The sequence below is a fragment of the Oncorhynchus kisutch genome, linkage group LG15 (genome assembly GCF_002021735.2).
Source record: "Oncorhynchus kisutch isolate 150728-3 linkage group LG15, Okis_V2, whole genome shotgun sequence".
Lineage (NCBI taxonomy): Eukaryota > Metazoa > Chordata > Actinopteri > Salmoniformes > Salmonidae > Oncorhynchus > Oncorhynchus kisutch.
This window is the reverse complement of record NC_034188.2, coordinates 84,623,532-84,648,571: the sequence shown is the minus strand read 5'-3', so window position 1 is coordinate 84,648,571 and position 25,040 is coordinate 84,623,532. Positions and strand designations below refer to the sequence as shown.

Sequence of the window (25,040 nt, the reverse complement as noted above, 5' to 3'; positions counted from 1 at the left end):
GGCTGAGGTGCACCCGTGACCGGCTCGGAAACCAGATTGCACAGCGGAGAAGGTACGGTGTGATTCGAGATGGTCAGTGACCTGTTTGTTGACTTGGCTTTCGAAGACCTTGGAAAGGCAGGGCAGGATGGATATAGGTCTGTAACAGTTTGGGTCCAGGGTGTCTCCCCCTTTGAAAAGGGGGATGACTGCGGCAGCTTTCCAATCCTTGGGGATCTCAGACGATATGAAAGAGAGGTTGAACAGGCTGGTAAATAGGGGTTGCGACAATGGTGGCGGATAGTTTCAGAAATAGAGGGTCCAGATTGTCAAGCCCAGCTGATTTGTACGGGTCCAGGTTTTGCAGCTATTTCAGAACATCTGCTATCTGGATTTGGGTAAAGGAGAACCTGGAGAGGCTTGGGCGAGTAGCTGCGCGGGGGGGCGGAGCTGTTGGCCGAGGTAGGAGTAGCCAGGCGGAAGGCATGGCCAGCCGTTGAGAAATGCTTGTTGAAGTTTTCGATAATCGTGGATTTATCGGTGGTGACCGTGTTACCTAGCCTCAGTGCAGTGGGCAGCTGGGAGGAGGTGCTCTTGTTCTCCATGGACTTCACAGTGTCCCAGAACTTTTTGGAGTTGGAGCTACAGAATGCAAATTTCTGCCTGAAGAAGCTGGCCTTGGCTTTCCTGACTGACTGCGTGTATTGGTTCCTGACTTCCCTGAACAGTTGCATATCGCGGGGACTATTCGATGCTATTGCAGTCCACCACAGGATGTTTTTGTGCTGGTCGAGGGCAGTCAGGTCTGGAGTGAACCAAGGGCTATATCTGTTCTTAGTTCTGCATTTTTTGAACGGAGCATGCTTATCTAAGATGGTGAGGAAGTTACTTTTAAAGAATGACCAGGCATCCTCAACTGACGGGATGAGGTCAATGTCCTTCCAGGATACCCGGGCCAGGTCGATTAGAAAGGCCTGCTCACAGAAGTGTTTTAGGGAGCATTTGACAGTGATGAGGGGTGGTCGTTTGACTGCGGCTCCGTGGCGGATACAGGCAATGAGGCAGTGATCGCTGAGATCCTGGTTGAAGACGGCGGAGGTGTATTTGGAGGGCCAGTTGGTCAGGATGACGTCTATGAGGGTGCCCTTGTTTACAGATTTAGGGTTGTACCTGGTGGGTTCCTTGATGATTTGTGTGTGATTGAGAGCATGTAGCTTAGATTGTAGGACTGCCGGGGTGTTAAGCATATCCCAGTTTAGGTCACCTAACAGAACAAACTCTGAAGCTAGATGGGGGGCGATCAATTCAAAAATGGTCGGTAGCAGGCGGCAACAGTGAGAGACTTATTTCTGGAGAGAGTCATTTTTAAGATTAGTAGTTCGAACTGTTTGGGTATGGACCTGGAAAGTATGACATTACTTTGCAGGTTATCTCTGCAGTAGACTGCAACTCCTCCCCCTTTGGCAGTTCTATCTTGACGGAAAATGTTATAGTTGGGTATGGAAATCTCCGAATTTTTGGTGGCCTTCCTGAGCCAGGATTCAGACACGGCAAGGACATCAGGTTTAGCAGAGTGTGCTAAAGCAGTGAGTAAAACAAACTTAGGGAGGAGGCTTCTGATGTTGACATGCATGAAACCAAGGCTTTTTCGATCACAGAAGTCAAAAAATGAGGGTGCTTGGGGACATGCAGGGCCTGGGTTTACCTCCACATCACCCGCGGAACAGAGGAGGAGTAGTATGAGGGTGCAGCTAAAGGCTATCAAAACTGGTTGCCTAGAGCGTTGGGGACAAAGAATAAAAGGAGCAGATTTCTGGGCGTGGTAGAATATATTCAGGGCATAATGCGCAGACAGGGGTATGGTGGGGTGCGGGTACAGCGGAGGTAAGCCCAGGCACTGGGTGATGATGAGAGAGGTTGTATCTCTGGACATGCTGGTTGTAATGGGTGAGGTCACCGCATGTGTGGGAGGTGGGACATAGTGTCAGTCCTGTAGGTCCTTCAGGGTATAGTATCAGTCCTGTAGGGTATAGTGTCAGTCCTGTAGGTCCTTCAGGGTATAGTATCAGTCCTGTAGGGTATAGTGTCAGTCCTGTAGGTGCTGTAAGGTATAGTTTCAGTCCTGTAGGGTATAGTGTCAGTCCTGTAGGGTATAGTGTCAGTCCTATAGGGACATAGTGTCAGTCCTGTAGGGTATAGTGTCAGTCCTGTAGGGTATAGTGTCAGTCCTATAGGGACATAGTGTCAGTCCTGTAGGGTATAGTGTCAGTCCTATAGGTCCTACAGGGTTTAATGCCAGTCCTGTAGGTGCTATGTTGCTCTCCACAGGTGTCCCAGCCTTCCTCTGTGACATGAGCTGATGAGTTAAGCTGATTAGGTGAGGGTGTGTTCGTTCAGTTTCACCCACACCTCTGTACTGTCACCCATTACACTCACAAAAGCTCCGAAACAATAATGACATTTCAAATGTTATATTATGGGCAAAAAGTTGCCCAGTCACACATCTTTCTGCTGAGATGGCACACAGTGGTATTTCACCCAGTAGATATGGGAGTTTATAAAAATGTGGTTTGTTTTCGAATTCTTTGTGGATTGGTGTAATCTGAGGGAAATATGTGTCTCTAATATGGTGTGCACATAGGCAGACCTGGCTCTCCAGAGAAGACAGGCTATGTCAGCCTTTCTCAGCAAAGCTATTGAGGCTAGTGGTTAGAGTGTTAGGCCAGTTAGAGTGTTAGGTTAGAGTGTTAGGCCAGTTAGAGTGTTAGGTTAGAGTGTTAGGTTAGAATGTTAGGCCAGTTAGAGTGTTAGGTTAGAGTGTTAGGCCAGTTAGAGTGTTAGGCCAGTTAGAGTGTTAGGCCAGTTAGAGTGTTAGGTTCAAGTGTTAGGCCAGTTAGAGTGTTAGGCCAGTTCGAGTGTTAGGTTCGAGTGTTAGGCCAGTTAGAGTGTTAGGTTAGAGTGTTAGGCCAAGCGAAAGGTTGCTGAATCGAATCCCTGAGCTGACAAGGTCAAAATCTTTCAGTCTTCCCCTGAACAAGGCAGTTAACCCACTGTTCCCCTGAACAAGGCAGTTAACCCACTGTTCCACTGAACAAGGCAGTTAACCCACTGTTCCCCTGAACAAGGCAGTTAACCCACTGTTCCCCTGAACAAGGCAGTTAACCCACTGTTCCCCTGAACAAGGCAGTTAACCCACTGTTCCCCTGAACAAGGCAGTTAACCCACTGTTCCACTGAACAAGGCAGTTAACCCACTGTTCCCCTGAACAAGGCAGTTAACCCACTGTTCCCCTGAACAAGGCAGTTAACCCACTGTTCCCCTGAACAAGGCAGTTAACCCACTGTTCCCCTGTCGGCCGTCCTTGTAAATAAGAATTTGTTCTTAACTGACTTGCCTAGTTATATAAAGGTTACGCTCACTGAGTCTGTAAATCGTCAAAGCTTTCCTTAAGTTTGGGTCAGTCACAGTGGTCAGGTTTTCTGCCACTGTGTTCTCTCTGTTTATCGCCAAATAGCGTTCTAGTTTGCTCAGTTTTTTTGTTAATTCTTTACTTACTTGTCAAGTAATTATTTTGTTTAATTGTGTTGCTGTCCTGGGGCTCTGTGGGTGTGAACAGAGCCCCAGGACCAGCTCTCTCTCTCTCTCGCTCTCGCTCTCTCTCTCTCTCTCGCCTCTCTCTCTCTCTCTCTCTCTCTCTCTCTCTCTCTCTCTCTCTCTCTCGCTCTCTCGCTCTCTCGCTCTCTCCTCTCTCGCTCTCTCTGGCTCTCTCTGAGGTCACTGCTCATACAGACAAGTAGATGACAGATAGTTACTGTCTGTAGTTGCTAACTGCCCCTGTCTGCTCCTGCCTGTTTGTTTCCGTGCTCTGTGTGAGTGAGTGATCTGATGCGTGGTCATCTGTCGAGCGGGGGCTGACATGCAGCCAAAGGTGATTCTTTCCCTGCGACTGCCCTTTCCCTGCTCCCACGCAAAGAGGCAAGGAGGCAGTGAGAGAAGCAGGAACACAGGGCTACTCAGCCAGGCGTCAAACATGCACCCGGTCTCCCTCACTCCCCCTCCTTCTCTTTACCCCCACCCTTCCCCTCTCTGTTGTGTCACTCCTAGACCCCTAGCCTTGCTTCCCCCTGTCTCACCCTCTGACTGCCCCTACCTTTTCCACTGTTGTCTACTGTAACCCACATTCACCCCTTTGTACCCTCACACGCAGTCACACACACACACACACACACACACACACACACACACACACACACACACACACACACACACACACACACACACACAGTCACACACACACACACACAGTCACACAAACACACACAGTCACACACACACACACACAGTCACACAAACACACACAGTCACACAAACACACACAGTCACACAAACACACATAGTCACACACACACACAGTCACACAAACACACACAGTCACACACACACACACACACACAGTCACACAAACACACACAGTCACACACACACACACACACAGTCACACAAACACACACAGTCACACAAACACACACAGTCACACACACACACAGTCACACAAACACACACAGTCACACAAACACACACAGTCACACACACACACACAGTCACACAAACACAGATAGTCACACACACACACAGTCACACAAACACACACAGTCACACAAACACACACAGTCACACACACACACAGTCACACAAACACACACAGTCACACAAACACACACAGTCACACACACACACACAGTCACACAAACACACATAGTCACACACACACACAGTCACACAAACACACACAGTCACACACACACACACACAGTCACACAAACACACACAGTCACACACACACACAGTCACACACACACACACACACACACACACACACTTCCTCCATTTTGCTGTGTCCCCTCTTTTACCACACCACTTCATCTCTCCTTCCCATCTTCCACTTTGCTGTGTCCCCAGTGTCCCCTGTCCCTCCCTCCATTCGTCTCGTGTGATGTGTGGCACAGTGGGGTCCAGATGAGAGGAATCTATGTGTTGCTTCATGCAACACTGAGCACCAGGGGGGCGACAAAGCAGCAGTCACGAATCGCCGTCTCGCTCAGACACACACACTCAGTGTTGCTGAGACACATGCAGGCTCTCTTTCTCTCTCTCTCTCTCTTTCTCTCTCTTTCTCTATATCTCTCTCTCTTTTGCTCTCTCTCTCTCTCTCTCTCTGTCTCTCTCTCTATATCTCTCTCTCTTTTGCTCTCTCTCTCTCTCTCTCCCTCTGTCTCTCTCTCTCTCTCGCTCTCTTTCTCTATATCTCTCTCTCTCTCTCTCTCTCTCTCTCTCTCACACAGCCTCAAAGACATCATTTCGGGAAATTAGGAAAAAAGCAAGGATAAATCATTAACTACTTAATCCCTTCTTAAACGCTTGTGTGATCTGTCATTGTCTGTGATGCAGAGAGAGAGAGAGAGAGAGAGAGAGAGAGAGAGAGAGAGAGAGAGAGAGAGAGAGAGAGAGAGAGAGAGAGAGAGAGAGAGAGAGAGAGAGAGAGAGAGAGAGAGAGAGAGAGAGAGAGAGAGAGAGAGAGAGAGAGAGAAGGAATACAAAGAGAGAAAATGTGATTCTAAAAAGAGGTAGTAGGATTCAGGTTGTGTGTGAGACTGTTTTAATTGTTTATTTAACCTTTATTTTAACAGGGAAAACATATTGAGACCTAAGTTTTTTTTATTTTTACAAATGTGCCCATGTATAATACAACATAAATATACACATTATACACATTCAAATACAAAAACTCAGTCATGGGAAGCACGAATTTAACATCACAACTCACCCAGAAAAACAGTTACATTCCTCCACGAATACGCCCCAATCAATACTTTAAACTGAACGGCATGAAATGTATTTAGCATTTTCTTCCAGTAATATGGTGCATTAAAACTAAATGCAGATTTACCTAGCTCGGTGGAGACCCTAGGAATCTCAAGAGTTAATCCTGTGATGTCTATACTTCAACAGCGAAGTTAGATAAGACGGAAGGTTATGAATTAGGGCCTTGTAAAACTAATAGGGAATAATGTAGAATAAAGTATGGGTCTTTAATGAAGTCCAGCCAACCTGTTGATGCAGGATACTGGCCCCTTTAACAAAACAAAGGGCGCTATGGTAGATGGGATGAGGTCTTTGGTTTTAGTGGGTTTTTCCTCTAAATTCCAGGCCCATAATAATATGAGTTGATTAAACCGCAAAGACAATTTCAGGGTTAGCGCCGTAATCCATCAGGCAGCTAAAAACCCCTAAGTGCCTGTGACCCCATCATGGAATCTCTAACAAGATTTATATATGCAGTCAGTTGGGGACAGGGATGGGGACGGGTGTGTGTGTGTAAGGGTAGAGGGGTAGAATAGGATGTGGAGAGGGGGAGGGGGGGGTCGATTTGGGATGTGTTGAATTTAGGGGAAGCTGCAGGGGGTCTTGATTTGGTTTTAGTAGTGGCGGGTACATGGACAGTTGTAGAAATGGAGGCTGGTGGGAGTAGCTATTGGAGGATGGGCTCATTGATGGGCTCATTGTAATGCTGGAATATGTTTGATGTGTTTGATACCGTTCCATTTATTCCATTACAATGAGCCTGTCCTCCTATAGCTCCTCCCACCAGCCGCCACTGAGTTGTAGTTAGGACGGATGGTAAAGATGGAGGGGTTCAATTTGGTATTTATGGTTGAGATTTGATGGCTGGGTGGGCAGGTTGTAACTGGGTTGTTATGGGTAGTGTGCAGATATGGAGAGGCGTGGTGGCTGTTGTGTTGTGGGGAGCTAGATGGGTCAACTGTATTGGTATGTTGAGAGTGGGTTGGGTAGGGTAGGATAGGGTATGGTAGGATAGGGTATGGTAGGATAGGGTAGGGTGAAATATGGAGAGGCGTGGTGGCTGTTGTGGGGAGCTAGATGGGTCAACTGTATTGATATGTTGAGAGTGGGTTGGGTAGGATAGGGTATGGTAGGATAGGGTATGGTAGGATAGGGTAGGGTGAAATATGGAGAGGCGTGGTGGCTGTTGTGGGGAGCTAGATGGGTCAACTGTATTGATATGTTGAGAGTGGGTTGGGTAGGATAGGGTATGGTGGGATAGGGTATGGTAGGATAGGGTAGGGTGAGATATGATAAGATAGGGTAGGATGGGGTAGGGTAGAGAAAGATAGGATATGATAGGGTAGGGTAGTATATGATATGATAGGATAGGGTAGCATAGCATATGATAAGATAGGATAGAGCAAGGTAGGATAGGGTAGAACAGGGTAGGATAGGGTAGAAAAGGGTAGGGTTGGGTTGGATATGGTAGAGTGGATAGGATACGGTTGGAAAGGGTAGGGTAGGATATGATTAGGTAGAATAGGGAAGAATAGGGTAGGATAGGGTGGGGTAGGGTGGGGTAGTTTAGATTAGGGGAGAGTAGAGTAGGATAGGATAGGGTAGAATATTATAAGGTAGGACAGGGTAGAAAATGGTAGGGTTGGTTAGGATATAATATGATAGGGTAGGATAGGGTAAGGTGTGATAGGGAAGAGTAGGGTAGATAGGATATGGTTGGGTAGGATAGGATACGGTAGGTAGGATAGGGGAGAATAGAGTAGGTTAGGATAGGGTAGTATATGATAGAGTAAGTTAGAGTAGGGTAGGGTTTGATAGGGTAGGATTGGGTAGGATAAGGTATAGTAGGGTAGGATGGGGTAGTATTGGATAGGGTAGGGTAGGAAAGGGTAGTGTAGGATAGGGTATGGTGGGATAGGATAGGGCCTACCCCTATTCTACCCTATCCTACCCTGCTCTACCTAACCATATCCTAACCTTCTCTATCCTATACTACCCTACCCTACTCTACCCTATCCTATTCTACCCTAGGTTAGGGTAGGGTTTGATAGGGTAAGATCGAACTTAATAGGGTAGAATGGGATTGAATTAGGGTAGGATAGGCTTGAATAGGGTAGGATAGGGTTGAATATGATAGGATAGAATATGGTTGGGAGGGTTGGGTAGGATAGAATAAGGTAGGATAGGATTGAATAGGGTTAAGGTTGGGAGAGTTGGGGAGGGTTGAATAGGGTAGGATAGGATTTGAATAGGGTTAAGGTTGGGAGGCTTGGGTAGGATAGGATAGTATTGAATTGGGTAGGATAGGTGTGAATTGGGTAGGATAGGTTTAAATAGGGTAGGATAGAGTTGAATAGGGTAGGATAGAGTTGAATAGGGTAGGATAGGTTTGAATAGGGTAGGATGGAGTTGAATAGGGTTAAGGTTGAGAGGGTTGGGTAGGATAGGATAGGGTTGAATAGGGTAAGATAGGTTTGAATAGGGTAGGATAGGATTGAATAGGGTAGGATAGGATTTAATAGGGTTAAGGTTAGGAGGGTTTGGTAGGATAGGCTAGAATAGGGTAGGAGGGTTGGGTAGGATAGGGTTGAATAGGGTAAGATAGGTTTGAATAGGGTAGGATAGGATTGAATAGGGTAGGATTGGATTGAATAGGGTTATGGTTGGGAGGGTTGGGTAGGATAGGTTTGAATAGGGTTAAGGTTGGTAGGATAGAGTAGGATATGATGGAATAGGGTTAAGGTTAGGAGGGTTGGTAGGGTAGGATAGGCTATAATAGGGTAGGATAGGATATAATAGGGTAGGATTGGATTGAATAGGGTTATGGTTGGGTATGGTAGGGTAGGATAGGTTTGAATAGGGTTAAGGTTGGTAGGATAGAGTAGGATATGATGGAATAGGGTTAAGGTTGGGAGGGTTTGCTAGGGTAGAATAGGCTTGAAAATGGTTACGGTTGGGAGGGTAGGATAGGGTAGGGTAGGATTGAATAGAGTTAAGGGAGGGTTGCTTGGGTGCGACAGAGAGGAAGACTGTTTGTGAAGGGGGGTGGGGGGGTCAGTTGGCAAGGGATGTGTGGGGTCTGATTTGAGTTATAGGGTGTGTGTGTGTGTGTGTGTGTGTGTGTGTGTGTGTGTGTGTGTGTGTGTGTGTGTGTGTGTGTGTGTGTGTGTGTGTGTGTGTGTGAGAGAGACAGACGGTGCGTGTGTGACAGTGACCCACTTCTGCCAGTGGGATTTGAGGAGACGGTTAGGGGAAGCTGCATAGAGGAGACGAGAGGAGGAGGAGAGGGGAGGAGGGGACTATTTTAGGTTCTTTGTCTGTAAAGTGCTTCATCGCCTCCCCCTGTGCATGAGACAATGCACCCCCCCCCCCCCCCCCCACACACACACACACACATAGACAAGTACACACACAGACACACACACACACATACAGACAAGTACACACACAGACACACACACACGCAGACACACACACGCAGACACACACACGCAGACACACACAGACAAATACACACACACACACAAAAAAGCAGAGGTATTGTAGTAGAGGTGGGTGAGGTCCAACACTCCTGCTAGGCTAGGTGTAACATATTGTCGTAGAGGGGAGGTCCAACACTCCTGCTAGGCTAGGTGTAACAGGTATTGAGGTAGAGGGGAGCTCCAACACTCCTGCTAGGCTAGATGTAACAGGTATTGAGGTAGAGGGGAGCTCCAACACTCCTGCTAGACTAGGTGTAACAGGTATTGTAGTAGAGGTGGGTGAGGTCCAACACTCCTGTTAGGCTAGGTGTAAAAGGTATTGTAGTAGAGGGGAGCTCCAACACTCCTGTTAGGCTAGGTGTAACAGGTATTGTAGTAGAGGGGAGCTCCAACACTCCTGCTAGGCTAGGTGTAACAGGTATTGTAGTAGAGGTGGGTGAGGTCCAACACTCCTGCTAGGCTAGGTGTAACAGGTATTGTAGTAGAGGTGGGTGAGGTCCAACACTCCTGCTAGGCTAGGTGTAACAGGTATTGTAGTAGAGGGGAGCTCCAACACTCCTGCTAGGCTAGGTGTAACAGGTATTGTAGTAGAGGTGGGTGAGGTCCAACACTCCTGCTAGGCTAGGTGTAACATATTGTAGTAGAGGGGAGGTCCAACACTCCTGTTAGGCTAGGTGTAACAGGTATTGTAGTAGAGGGGAGCTCCAACACTCCTGCTAGGCTAGGTGTAACAGGTATTGTAGTAGAGGTGGGTGAGGTCCAACACTCCTGCTAGGCTAGGTGTAACAGGTATTGTAGTAGAGGTGGGTGAGGTCCAACACTCCTGCTAGGCTAGGTGTAACAGGTATTGTAGTAGAGGGGAGCTCCAACACTCCTGCTAGGCTAGGTGTAACAGGTATTGTAGTAGAGGTGGGTGAGGTCCAACACTCCTGCTAGGCTAGGTGTAACATATTGTAGTAGAGGGGAGCTCCAACACTCCTGTTAGGCTAGGTGTAACAGGTATTGAGGTAGAAGGGAGCTCCAACACTCCTGCTAGGCTAGGTGTAACAGGTATTGAGGTAGAGGGGAGCTCCAACACTCCTGCTAGGCTAGGTGTAACATATTGTAGTAGAGGGGAGGTCCAACACTCCTGTTAGGCTAGGTGTAACAGGTATTGTAGTAGAGGGGAGCTCCAACACTCCTGCTAGGCTAGGTGTAACAGGTATTGTAGTAGAGGTGGGTGAGGTCCAACACTCCTGCTAGGCTAGGTGTAACAGGTATTGTAGTAGAGGTGGGTGAGGTCCAACACTCCTGCTAGGCTAGGTGTAAAAGGTATTGTAGTAGAGGGGAGCTCCAACACTCCTGCTAGACTAGGTGTAACAGGTATTGTACTCTGGGTTCTCAGTGGCCAAAGCAGCAGAGAAACATGCAGAACCCATCTTACTGTTATTGACGTGAAGCCTATTTCTGTTGCTGTAAAAGGCCATTAGGACCTGATGGGGGGACAATAGAGCCTTGATAACCAGGCTATTAAGACCTGATGGAGGGACAATAGAGCCCTGAGTACGAGGCCATTAGGATCTGATGGAGGAACAGTAGAGCCCTGAGTAGCAGGCCATTAGGACCTGATGGGGGGACAATAGAGCCCTGAGTAGCAGGCCATTAGGAGCTGATGGAGGGACAATAGAGCCCTGAGTATCAGGCCATTAGGATAAGAGAGAGAGATTTTTGTTGTTTTTCACTTTATATATTCACTTTGTATGTTGTCTACCTCACTTTGCTTTGGCAATGTTAACACATGTTTCCCATGCCAATAAGCCCTTGAATTGAATTGAATTGAGAGAGAGAGAGAGAGAGAGAGAGAGAGAGAGAGAGAGAGAGAGAGAGAGAGAGAGAGAGAGAGAGAGAGAGAGCGAGAGAGAGAGAGAGAGAGAGAGAGAGAGAGAGAGAGAGAGAGAGAGAGGGAGAGAGAGAGAGAGAGAGAGAGGAGAGAGAGAGAGAGAGAGAGAGAGAGAGAGAGAGAGGAGAGAGAGAGAGAGAGAGAGAGAGAGAGAGAGAGAGAGAGAGAGAGAGAGAAGAGAGAGAGAGAGAGACGAGAGAGAGAGAGAGAGAGAGAGAGAGAGAGAGAGAGCAAGCATCAGAATCCTTTTGCTGTCTAGGAAGAACAGCTTGAGCAGAACTCACTCTCATTGGCTGCCGGCTTTAACAAATGGACCACCAAGCCTGTTCTTTCCTTTTCCTCTTTTCTGTATGATTTAATTCCTCCTCTCTCCTTGTGTCAGTTCTGGGGGAGGGGGGTATAAAGGGTGTGTGTGGGGAGGGGGAGTTGAAGACGTTAGCTTGTAGTTTGAGTGCTAAGCGAATGTGTCAGTGCCAAGGGGTCTTTCTGCAGGAACCAGCTCTATCACGAGAACAACGAACACACCGCCCCCAGGGCCTCTGTGTGTGTGTGTGTGTGTGTGATAATGTGCTTAGAGTGCTGTCTGTCTTCGTATCTTTATCGGGTGTGAGCACGGATGTGTGTGTATGAGTTTGAGTGTGTGTCGGGGTGGAGTATGTGCCTGAGTGATTGTGGAAGAAAACAAGAGAGCGATATAGAAGCCTGGTCTGACCTGAGGCCTCGACCATGTCTCAACCATGGCCTGACTGAACCCCCCCCCCCCCGCCTGCCTCCTCACACACACACAAACAGGCTCACCCACATGAAGACACACATAGACTGGCTTTCATAGACATACACACCCTGCTGATCCTGTCTGCACTTCACAATCCTCTCTGTCTCTGAGCCTCCAGGAAGCATGTGGACATTTTGCACTAAATAAAAATAACTCACTCATCCACACATCACAACACACGCAGACCTAGGGCTGTGGCGGTCATGACATTTTGTCAGCCGTTATCTCAGGCTGCACACGCTGTTCTCTCATCAAGTGATCATATTTTCACCCATAAGACTATTCGCAATGTAATCTTGTCTTTATTACACTGAACAAAAATATAAACGCAACATGTAAAGTGTTGGTCCCATGTTTCATGAGCTGAAAAAAAAAATCCCAGAAATGTTCCAAACGCACAATTTTTTTTATTTCTCTCAAATGTTGTGATACAAATATGTTTACATCCCTGTTAGTGAGAATTTCTCCTTTGTCAAAGTAATACATGCATCTGACAGGTGTGGCATATTAAGAAACTGATTAAACAGAATGATCATTACACAGGTGCACCTTGTGCTGGGGACAATAAAAGGCCACTTGTGCAGTTTAGTCGCACAACACCATGCCAGAGTTGTTGAGGAGTATTTATGTTTGTAATAAAGCCCTTTTATGGGGAAAAACTCATTCTGATTGGGCTGGGCCTGGCTCCCCAGTGAGTGGGCCTGGCTCCCCAGTGAGTGGGCCTGGCTCCCCAGTGAGTGGGCCTGGCTCCCCAGTGAGTGGGCCTGGCTCCCCAGTGAGTGGGCCTGGCTGCCAAGTGGGTGGGCCTGGCTCCCCAGTGAGTGGGCCTGGCTCCCCAGTGAGTGGGCCTGGCTCCCCAGTGAGTGGGCCTGGCTGCCAAGTGAGTGGGCCTGGCTCCCCAGTGAGTGGGCCTGGCTCCCCAGTGAGTGGGCCTGGCTGCCAAGTGGGTGGGCCTGGCTCCCCAGTGAGTGGGCCTGGCTCCCCAGTGAGTGGGCCTGGCTGCCCAGTGAGTGGGCCTGGCTCCCCAGTGAGTGGGCCTGGCTCCCCAGTGAGTGGGCCTGGCTGCCAAGTGGGTGGGCCTGGCTCCCCAGTGAGTAGGCTTGTCTCTCCAGTGAGTGGGCCTGGCTCCCCAGTGAGTGGGCCTGGCTGCCAAGTGGGTGGGCCTGGCTGCCAAGTGGGTGGGCCTGGCTGCCAAGTGGGTGGGCCTATGCCCTCCAAGGCCCACCCCTGGCTACAACCCTGCCCAGTCATCTGAAATCCATAGACTAGGATCTAATGAATTTAATTCATTTGACTGATTTTCCTTATATCTGTAACTCAATAAAATATTTTAAATTGTTGCATTTATATTTTAGTTTCAGTATAATATGTAAAATGAGTTTTGATTTAGAATGACCCATTATTAAGTGGTCAAGAACAGGGGAAGAGAGAAATTCATGTCATCTGTGTGCACTTGAATAGAAAATGGAGGCAACCTTCCCTCCGGTTCATTATTTTTATTCCGTTTTTTTTTCAGGCTTGGGCTCATGTATAAGCCTGTGTACTAAGCACTAATATGCATATGCTGTTTTGAATGAATCCTCACTTTAGAAAGCACTGTCCGTTTTGTTGTTGTTGACAACCAGGCCATTAGGACCTGATGGAGGGACATTAGAGCCCTGAGTAGCAGGCCATTAGGACCTGATGGAGGGACATTAGAGCCCTGAGTAGCAGGCCATTAGGACCTGATGGAGGGACATTAGAGCCCTGAGTAGCAGGCCATTAGGACCTGATGGAGGGACATTAGAGCCCTGAGTAGCAGGCCATTAGGACCTGATGGAGGGACAATATAGCCCTGAGTAGCAGGCCACTAGGACCTGATGGAGGGACATTAGAGCCCTGAGTAGCAGGCCATTAGGACCTGATGGAGGGACAATATAGCCCTGAGTAGCAGGCCACTAGGACCTGATGGAGGGACAATATAGCCCTGAGTAGCAGGCCACTAGGACCTGATGGAGGGACATTAGAGCCCTGAGTAGCAGGCCATTAGGACCTGATGGAGGGACAATATAGCCCTGAGTAGCAGGCCACTAGGACCTGATGGAGGGACAATATAGCCCTGAGTAGCAGGCCATTAGGACCTGATGGAGGGACAATATAGCCCTGAGTAGCAGGCCACTAGGACCTGATGGAGGGACAATATAGCCCTGAGTAGCAGGCCATTAGGATCTGATGGAGGGACATTAGAGCCCTGAGTAGCAGGCCATTAGGACCTGATGGAGGGACATTAGAGCCCTGAGTAGCAGGCCATAAGGACCTGATCGGCAGATGAAGGTAGATATGACACAGATAAACCTTTCATCTAGACAGGGACATGGCATAAATGAAGACTGACAGAGAGTGAAGGAGCACTGGAAGAGGGTGATCAACAGGAAGACAGATATTCAGTAACCAGAGAATGACAAGAGAGTGTGCAAAGCTGTCATCAAGGCAAAGGGTGGCTACTTTGAAAAATCTAAAATATATTTTAATTTGTTTAACACTTGTTTGGTTACTACATGATTCCATATGTGTTATTTCATAGTTTTGATGTCTTCACTATTATTCTACAATGTAGAAAATAGTAAAAATAAAGAAAAACCCTTGAATGAGCAGGTGTGTCCAAACTTTTGACTGGTTCTGTATAGTTTTATAATTTGACCCCTGTCTGTGCGTTGTCAGAGTGTAGACTTAAGAGGAAAACACATGACAGTCTGCCATTCGTCTGCCTTTCGTTCGCCATTCGTTCGGCCACGGTGCGTTTTACGGCTGACTGACACATTTCTGGGCTTGCTTCACCTTGTCGACAAACCTGTGCCTCAAAGACACGTGAACTGTCAGATTGTCACCAGAACATCCTGTGTCACGTTTTCACTGGGAGGCCTCTGGGTTGGGATGTAATCCAGACATCAGAAGCGGTGAGAAATGACAGCCATAATAACAACGGTCACAGACAGCAGCAGCGGGGCCTGTTTCTGAGATACAACTGTTTTTAAAAGAACATGTCACCAGGAAAGCTAGTGTAGGTGAGCTCACACGTCAGCCATTTGTCAAACATCAAGTGGAAAGAAAACAGAATGTCGGCCTACTCTGGTAGACACACAATGATGTCCCCTGCTCACGTATCCTTCTCTCTCATTGTCCCACCTCTCACTCCTTTTCTCTTGTTCCCTCTTTTTCTCTCCCTCTATGTTGTCATCACCAGCCCTCTGTGTTTACTGAGGTGAGAGTGGGAGCTGGTGAGATTGACTGGTGGGTGGAGGTGAGAGTGGGAGCTTGTGAGATTGACTAGTGGGTGGAGGTGAGAGTGGGAGGTGGTGAGATTGACTAGTGAGTGGAGGTGAGAGTGGGAGCTGGTGAGATTGCCTAGTGGGTGGAGGTGAGAGTGGGAGATGGTGAGATTGACTGGTGGGTGTAGGTGAGAGTGGGAGGTGGTGATGCTGGTTAATTTGTATAATTGTGTGGAATTAGAGGAGGAGATGAATAGTCTATCACCTGTCAGACAGGAAACAGAGACTAGTTAGAGGAGAGGAATATCACCTGTCAGACAGGATACAGAGACTAGTTAGAGGAGAGGAATAGTCTACCACCTGTCAGACAGGATACAGAGACTAGTTAGAGGAGAGGAATATCACCTGTCAGACAGGATACAGAGACTAGTTAGAGGAGAGGAATAGTCTATCACCTGTCAGACAGGAAACAGAGACTAGTTAGAGGAGAGGAATAGTCTACTACCTGTCAGACAGGATACAGAGACTAGTTAGAGGAGAGGAATATCACCTGTCAGACAGGATACAGAGACTAGTTAGAGGAGAGGAATAGTCTACCACCTGTCAGACAGGATACAGAGACTAGTTAGAGGAGAGGAATATCACCTGTCAGACAGGATACAGACTAGTTAGAGGAGATTAATATCCTACCACCTGTCAAACAGGATACAGAGACTAGTTAGAGGAGAGGAATATCACCTGTCAGACAGGATACAGAGACTAGTTAGAGGAGATGATATCACCTGTCAGACAGGATACAGAGACTAGTTAGAGGAGATGAATAGTCTACCACCTGTCAGACAGCACCAGAATAGCTTCTCAAAAAGCCTGTAGGTTACTGGAGTGAAGCCTGCTTTTGTGAACCCAGTCATTGTTCAGCCCAGTCATTGGTCAGTCCAGTCATTGGTCAGCCTATTCATTGTTCAGCCCTGTCATTAGTCAGCCCAGTCGTTGGTCATTCCAGTCGTTGGTCAGCCGAGTCATTGTTCAGCCCAGTCATTGTTCAGCCCAGTCATTGGTCAGCCCAGTCGTTGGTCAGCCCAGTCATTGGTCAGTCCAGTCATTGGTCAGTCCAGTCATTGGTCACTCCAGTCATTGGTCAGCCCAGTCATTGGTCAGCCCATCCAGTCATTGGTCAGCCCAGTCATTGGTCAGTCCAGTCATTGGTCAGTCCAGTCATTGGTCAGTCCAGTCATTGGTCAGTCCAGTCATTGGTCAGCCCAGTCATTGGTCAGCCCAGTCATTGGTCAGTCCAGTCATTGGTCAGCCCATTCATTGGTCAGCCCAGTCATTGGTCAGACCATTCATTGGTCAGTCCAGTCATTGGTCAGCCCATTCATTGGTCAGCCCAGTCATTGGTCAGTCCAGTCATTGGTCAGCCCATTCGTTGGTCAGCCCATTCATTGGTCAGCCCATTCATTGGTCAGCCCATTCATTGGTCAGCCCATTCATTGCGCTTCAAATAACAGTTCTAAATGCAATCGTGTGTGAAAAAGGTTGGTGGCACGATTTAAAAAGAGTTATTGTTATTTCTCAATCTGAATTCGTAAAGCACACCTCCCGTATGCCATTTGGATGCAAAGGCTACAGAGCCCCACAATGGAGGTGTCATAAAACCTAGTGGTCAAACAGGGAAATGGTTCCAATTGTTGTTCCACCATTCATTTTCCCATCTGGGATTTTAGAATCACGTAAAAGCACAGCCGTGTTTCGTGTTGGCCTACCCTGGCGTGACGTTTGGATAACCGTGTAAGTCTCTCTCGGACAAGTCGACTTTTATCAGCTCTATTTAAAATGCTAATTACAAATCTACAAATCCTTGCAAGCTCCTGCTCGTCATCTCTAGCTGACACCTTTGTTAACAGTTATTGTGTCAATTTAAAACTTGCACAAGACAGTTCACTGAATTGTCCATTTAAAGAAATGTATTCATTACTACATTTAGCTAACATTAGATAGTTAATACAGAGATTTTTACCTTTGCCTCAATTTGGCAGTCTGGTCCAGATCATTATGGTACTTGTAGTTCTTTATGATAGCCACATTAGCAGCTAATTAGCATTACATATTTGGGGGATAGATACAGGCAAATATATATTGATAAGTCACCTTGCCTGAGAGAGATTTACACGTTTATCCAAACGTCACACCAGGGTAAGCCTACACGAAACACAGCCCTTATTTTAAGTGTTTCTAAAATCCCCTATGGGAAAAATTAATGATAGAAAAATGATTGGAACCATTTCCCTATTTGACCACAAGGTTTTCTGGGTATTATGACTCATACTGTGGTATTCTATAGCCTGCATACGACTGTGCAATGTGGGCTTGAGGCAGTATAATGGTTTGAAACCTTTACTTTAGTTCAAATAATGAGGCATGTCTTCCTTGTTTCAATGTAGCCTTGAGAAAATCCATCCATAAAAAACATGGAGGCAGTTATTTCAGAAAGACTTCCTGATGCCAGTGACCAGTATTTCTCTCCTGTTCTATTGGTTTTCATATCAACTTTCTTTCCATGTCCAGAAGCCACAAGTCACAATCCTAGTCATATTAGCAACCCATCATAGTAGTTGTTATTCGAGTCCCCCTCTTTCTAAGTTTCTAACCCGAGATGTTCATCTCTTTTACATATGGAACCGCTCGCATTAAGTGTGCAGTTTACAACTGTGTTTTACGCAAATTGCATTTGGGTAAATGTTTGAAAATGACGTGTTATCATCTGCTTCGTTACAAGAGTTTCATGTTCAATAGTAGACTATAGCATTTAGACTGGAAGATAATAGGCTTGCTATACTACATGTTTCCATTAAGCTCTTAATGAACAATATCCAGGACTTATATACGTGCATAGTATCAGAGAGGAAGAGGAAGAGGCGAAGCGAGAGGTTTCATTCTCCCCCAAATCTATCCAAAATAAGTCCAATGTGTTTATTTTCTGGCCTAAGCTTGTAAGCATCTCGTCATTATTATACGTATATAGCTCTGAGGGTATTATTTTGTTGGTCGTTATATAGCTCTGATGGTATTATTTTGTTGGTCGTTATATAGCTCTGATGGTCGTTATATAGCTCTGAGGGTATTATTATGTTGGTCGTTATATAGCTCTGATGGTATTATTATTTGGTCGTTTATAGCTCTGATGGTATTATTATGTTGGTCGTTATATAGCTCTGATGGTATTATTATGTTGGTCGTTATATAGCTCTGAGGGTATTATTATGTTGGTCGTTATATAGCTCTGAGGGTATTATTATGTTGGTCGTTATATAGCTCTGAGGGTATTATTATGTTGGTCGTTATATAGCTCTGAGGGTATTATTATGTTGGTCGTTATATAGCTCTGATGGTATTATTATGTTGGTCGTTATATAGCTCTGATGGTATTATTATGTTGGTCGTTATATAGCTCTGATGGTATTATTATGTTGGTCGTTATATAGCTCTGATGGTATTATTATGTGGTCGTTATATAGCTCTGATGGTCGTTAATATAGCTCTGATGGTATTATTATGTTGGTCGTTATATAGCTCTGATGGTATTAATTATGTTGGTCGTTATATAGCTCTGATGGTATTATTATGTTGGTCGTTATATAAGCTCTGATGGTCGTTATATAGCTCTGATGGTATTATTATGTTGGTCGTTATATGCTCTGATGGTATTATTATGTTGGTCGTTATATAGCTCTAGATGGTATTATTATGTTGGTCGTTATATAGGCTCTGATGGTATTATTATGTTGGTCGTTATATAGCTCTGATGGTATTATTATGTTGGTCGTTATATAAGCTCTGATGTCGTTATATGCTCTGATGGTATTATTATGTTGGTCGTTATATAGCTCTGATGGTATTATTATGTTGGTCGTTATATAGCTCTGATGGTATTAATTATGTTGGTCGTTATATAGCTCTGATGGTATTATTATGTTGGTCGTTATATAGCTCTGATGGTATTATTATGTTGGTCGTTATATAGCTCTGATGGTATTATTATGTTGGTCGTTATATAGCTCTGATGGTATTATTATGTTTGGTTCGTGTTCGTTATATAGCTCTGATGGTATTATTATGTTGGTCGTTATATAGCTCCTGATGGTCGTTATATAGCTCTGATGGTATTATTATGTTGGTCGTTATATAGCTCAGATGGTATTATTTTGTTGGTCGTTATATAGCTCTGATGGTATTATTATGTTGGTCGTTATATAGCTCTGATGGTATTATTATGTTTGTCGTTATATAGCTCTGATGGTATTATTATGTTGGTCGTTATATAGCTCTGATGGTATATTATGTTGGTCGTTATATAGCTCTGATGGTATTATTATGTTGGTCGTTATATAGCTCTGATGGTATTATTATGTTGGTCGTTATATAGCTCTGATGGTATTATTATGTTGGTCGTTATATAGCTCTGATGGTATTATTATGTTGGTCGTTATATAGCTCTGATGGTATTATTATGTTGGTCGTTATATAGCTCTGATGGTCGTTATATAGCTCTGATGGTATTATTATGTTGGTCGTTATATAGCTCTGATGGTATTATTATGTTTGGTCGTTATATAGCTCTGAGGGTATTATTATGTTGGTCGTTATATAGCTCTGATGGTATTATTATGTTGGTCGTTATATAGCTCTGATGGTATTATTTTGTTGGTCGTTATATAGCTCTGATGGTATTATTATGTTGGTCGTTATATAGCTCTGATGGTATTATTATGTTGGTCGTTATATAGCTCTGAGGGCATTATTTTGTTGGTCGTTATATAGCTCTGATGGTATTATTATGTTGGTCATTATATAGCTCTGATGGTATTATTATGTTGGTCGTTATATAGCTCTGATGGTATTATTATGTTGGTCGTTATATAGCTCTGATGGTCGTTATATAGCCTGATGGTATTATTATGTTGGTCGTTATATAGCTCTGATGGTCGTTATATAGCTCTGATGGTATTATTATGTTGGTCGTTATATAGCTCTGATGGTATTATTATGTTGGTCGTTATATAGCTCTGATGGTATTATTATGTTGGTCGTTATATAGCTCTGAGGGTATTATTATGTTGGTCGTTATATAGCTCTGATGGTATTATTATGTTGGTCGTTATATAGCTCTGATGGTATTATTATGTTGGTCGTTATATAGCTCTGATGGTCGTTATATAGCTCTGATGGTATTATTATGTTGGTCGTTATATAGCTCTGATGGTATTATTATGTTGGTCGTTATATAGCTCTGATGGTATTATTATGTTGGTCGTTATATAGCTCTGATGGTCGTTATATAGCTCTGATGGTATTATTATGTTGGTCGTTATATAGCTCTGAGGGTATTATTATGTTGGTCATTTTACTGTTTGAAACGAATGTAACTGTTTGTTGACCGGTTAATGAGGGTTAATTAGTTGGCAGTAAAACGGACAGAAATATGCATCCCTTATAAGGGGTTTATATCATCACAAGAATGGTACTGGTTGGGAAGCTATTTGAGGGTTAAGGTTAGAGGCAAGGGTAGAGTTACAGTTGGTGGTGGTTAAAATCACATTAGTTTGGATTACATTATTGGATCGATTGGCTGAGAGACTGATGTACTTTCTGTCCCGTTGTTTCCAGATGGAGAGGTCGGAGACAGTGTGTCAGTACTGCGGTGTGAGTTATCTCATCCTCCACGAGTTCCAGCTCCTCCAGGACAGGTTGGCCCAGGTGGAGAGAGAGCTCCAGAACCAGAGAGGGGCCACAGAGAGAGAGAGAGCCAAGAGAGAGCTGCTGGAACTGGGCAGAGAGGAGTGGGAGAGGGCTCTGAGAGAAGAGATCCAGAGAGGGGCCACAGAGAAAGAGAAAGTCCTGAGAGAAGAACATGAAAAGAGGTTTGAAGAGAGGAGATTCCTAAATGAGGAGATAGAAAAAAGGAGTGAGGAGAGATGGAGAGTCCTGAAAGAAAAACTCCAACAGTCCAGCACTCATCTGGAGGAACAGAGGGAAGACCTACATCAGCTGGAAGAGAGGTGAGAGAGAGAGGTGAGAGAGAGAGGTGAGAGAGAGAGTTGAGAGAGAGAGGTGAGAGAGAGAGTTGAGAGAGTTGAGAGAGAGAGAGAGAGGTGAGAGAGAGAGTTGAGAGAGAGAGGTGAGAGAGAGAGAGGTGAGAGAGAGAGAGAGAGAGAGAGAGGAGAGAGAGAGAGAGAGGTGAGAGAGAGAGAGAGAGAGAGAGAGGAGAGAGAGAGAGGAGAGAGAGAGGTGAGAGAGAGAGAGAGAGAGGTGAGAGAGAGAGGTGAGAGAGAGAGAGAGAGAGAGGTGAGAGAGGAGAGGAGAGAGAGAGAGAGGAGAGAGAGAGAGAGAGAGAGAGAGGTGAGAGAGAGAGAGAGAGAGGTGAGAGAGAGAGAGAGAGAGAGAGAGAGAGAGAGAGAGAGAGGTGAGAGAGAGAGAGAGAGAGAGAGGTGAGAGAGAGATGAGAGAGAGAGAGAGAGGTGAGAGAGAGAGAGAGGTGAGAGAGAGAGAGAGATGAGAAGAGAGAGAGAGAGAGAGAGAGGTGAGAGAGAGAGGTGAGAGAGAGGTGAGAGAGAGAGAGAGAGATTTGCAGTCTGTCTGGCAGGCCAACACACTGACCTGTTACGGTAATGCAGCCCGACAGATTCTGTTCCATATTTCACTCCAGAGAGAAGGAAAGAAGAGAGGAGAAAAGATTAGCCGTGAAAAATGACCACTTATTGTAGATTTCACAGAAGATATCTGATTTAGATCTTGACTTAGCTGTAGGCCTGTATCTGTATCGTGCATACATCTGTGTACCATGCATGTACCTGTGTATTGTGCCTGCTTCTGTGTACCGTGCATGTGTGTGTGTTTATCTAATGTCTAGGCCTAGCCTATGTCTCTATGACTATGGTATGAGCGTGTCTGTGTGCATTTGAATGTGTGTTCTCATGTTTTCTATCCCTAGTGTGAAAGCATATTTAATAATAAGTTCTATGCCTCCTATTACCTCTGAGTCACGTTGATGGGCCTAACCCATGCACACCATTACCTCCTCTCTTCTTTCTCTCTATTTCTCTCTCTCTTTCTCTCTCTCTCTGTGACGCAAGCTAGGCATCTCAGTGTAATTATAGATTTCCTGGATATCCCAATAGAATATATTTTTCACGCCCCATCGCCTTTCACATCCCCATTCTAGAAATAGGGAGGGATGGCAGTTATAGAAACAGAGGGGTGGGAGAATGTCTATTATAGAAATAGAGAGTGGGGGAGTATCGTATCTATTATAGAAATTGAGGGCTTGAGACATGACCAGAGCTGAGAAACTGTGTCTGTGTGGTACCTGCTATTTCCTTTCTGCTCTGATGAACAGTTTCAGTTGACATAGTTACCAGCCCCACCTGCAGGTGAACTAGTAAATCTGACTCAGACAAGGAAAAAGTGGTGGATGGAAAGACGGAAAGGAAAGCAATGTGACAGGAAATAAGGTGGAAAGAGGATGAGCGTCGGGACAGATGAGAGCCAGCGCGAGAGAGAGAGGGGAGAGAGAAAGAGAGAGAGCGAGAGAGAGAAAGAGAGAGAGAGAGAGAGAGAAAGAGAGAGGAGGAGAGAGAAAGAGAGAGAGAGAGAAAGAGAGAGAGAGAGGGAAAAGAGAGAGAGGAAAGAGAGAGAAAGAGAGAGAGAGAGGAAAGAGAGGGAAAGAGAGAGAAAGAGAGAGACAGAGAGAGAGAGAGAGAGAGAGAGAGAGAGAGAGAGAGAGAGAGAGGGAGAGGAAGAGAGACAAAACCTCTCTCTCTCTCCCTCTCTCTAGCTCTCTCTCTCTTGCTCTCTTTTGCTCTCTCTCTTCCTCTCCCTTCTCTCTCTCTGTCTCTCTCTCTAGTTCTCTCTCTCTCTCTGCCTTAAATTTAAATTGAATGAAATTGAAGAGAGAGAAGTGTCATGCATGTGTTGTGTGATCAGGTTCCTTACTTTGCTTTGTTTGTGTGAACTGTGGACGTAAATAATATTACTATAGGAGTTATGGGAGCAGGAAGTTGATGAAACTGTGACTAGATCATATTACTATAGGAGTTATGGGAGCAGGAAGTTGATGACTGGTGACTAGAATCATATTACTATAGGAGTTATGGGAGCAGGAAGTTGATGGACTGTGACTAGATCTATTACTATAGGTTGTTATGGGAGCCGGAAGGTTGATTGAACTGTGACTCCCGATCATATTCTCATAGGGAGTTATGGGAGCAGGAGTTGATGAACTGTGACTAGATCATATTACTATAGGATTATGGGAGCAGGAAAGTTGATGAACTGTGACCTAGATCATATTACTATATGGAGGTTATGGGAGCAGGAAGTTGATGAAACTGTGACTAGATCATATTACTATAGGTGTTATGGGAGCAGGAAGTTGATGACCTGTTGACTTAGATCATATTACTGATAGGAGTTTATGGGAGCAGGAAGTTGATGAACTGTGACTAGAATCATATTACTATAGGCGTTATGGGAGCAGGAAGTTGATGAACTGTGGACTAGCTTCATATTACTATAGGTGTTATGGGAGCAGGAAGTTGATGAACTGTGACTAGATCATATTACTATAGGAGTTATGGGAGCAGGAAGTTGATGAACTGTGACTAGATCATATTACTATAGGAGTTATGGGAGCAGGAAGTTGATGAACTGTGACTAGATCATATTACTATAGGAGTTATGGGAGCAGGAAGTTGATGAACTGTGACTAGATCATATTACTATAGGTGTTATGGGAGCAGGAAGCCGATGAACTCTGACTGTGAGATCATTTTAATATTTGGTAATTGGTATTTAATTAGGATCCCCATTAGCTGTTGTAAAAGCAGCAATACAGAACATCAATAGACAAGAGCAGCTCAATGACAGAACTACATACATTTTTTGAAAAGGCAGACGTAGACTACATATCAATGCATACACACACAAACTATCTAGGTCCAATAGGGGAGGGGCGTTGTGCTCTGGGTCCAATAGGGAAGAGGCGTTGTGCTCTGGGTCCAATAGGGGAGAGGCGTTGTGCTCTGGGTCCAATAGGGGAGAGGCGTTGTGCTCTGGGTCCAATAGGGGAGAGGCGTTGTGCTCTAGGTCCAATAGGGGAGAGGCCGTTGTGCTCTGGGTCCAATAGGGGAGAGGCGTTGTGCTCTGGGTCCAATAGGGGGAGGCGTTGTGCCTCTGGGTCCAATAGGGGAGGGGCGTTGTGCTCTGGGTCCAATAGGGGAGAGGCGTTTGTGCTCTAGGTCAATAGGGGAGAGGCGTTGTGCTCTGGGTCCAATAGGGGAGAGGCGTTGTGCTCTGGGTCCAATAGGGGAGAGGCGTTGTGCTCTGGGTCCAATAGGGGAGGGGCGTTGTGCTCTGGGTCCAATAGGGGAGAGGCGTTGTGCTCTGGGTCCAATAGGGGAGAGGCGTTGTGCTCTGGGTCCAATAGGGGAGAGGCGTTGTGCTCTGGGTCCAATAGGGGAGAGGCGTTGTGCTCTGGGTCCAATAGGGGAGAGGCGTTGTGCTCTGGGTCCAATAGGGGAGAGGCGTTGTGCTCTGGGTCCAATAGGGGAGAGGCGTTGTGCTCTGGGTCCAATAGGGGAGAGGCGTTTTGCTCTGGGTCCAATAGGGGAGAGGCGTTGTGCTCTGGGTCCAATAGGGGAGAGGCGTTGTGCTCTGGGTCCAATAGGGGAGAGGCGTTGTGCTCTGGGTCCAATAGGGGAGAGGCGTTGTGCTCTAGGTCCAATAGGGGAGAGGCGTTGTGCTCTGGGTCCAATAGGGGA

General features: G+C 45.8%; 1 protein-coding gene across 1 annotated transcript in view; it reads left to right on the top strand.

Annotated features, from left to right (window-relative positions):
• The window catches only part of LOC116353548 (Leucine-, glutamate- and lysine-rich protein 1), a 31,013-nt gene extending 9,689 nt beyond the window's left edge, over positions 1-21,324 (top strand). Inside the window, exon 3 of the mRNA XM_031789429.1 lies at positions 20,890-21,324. Within this exon, the coding sequence (XP_031645289.1) occupies positions 20,890-21,285 (396 nt within the window). The 3' untranslated portion in view covers positions 21,286-21,324. The remainder of the gene's footprint in view (positions 1-20,889) is intronic.
• The last annotated feature ends 3,716 nt before the right edge of the window (positions 21,325-25,040 follow it).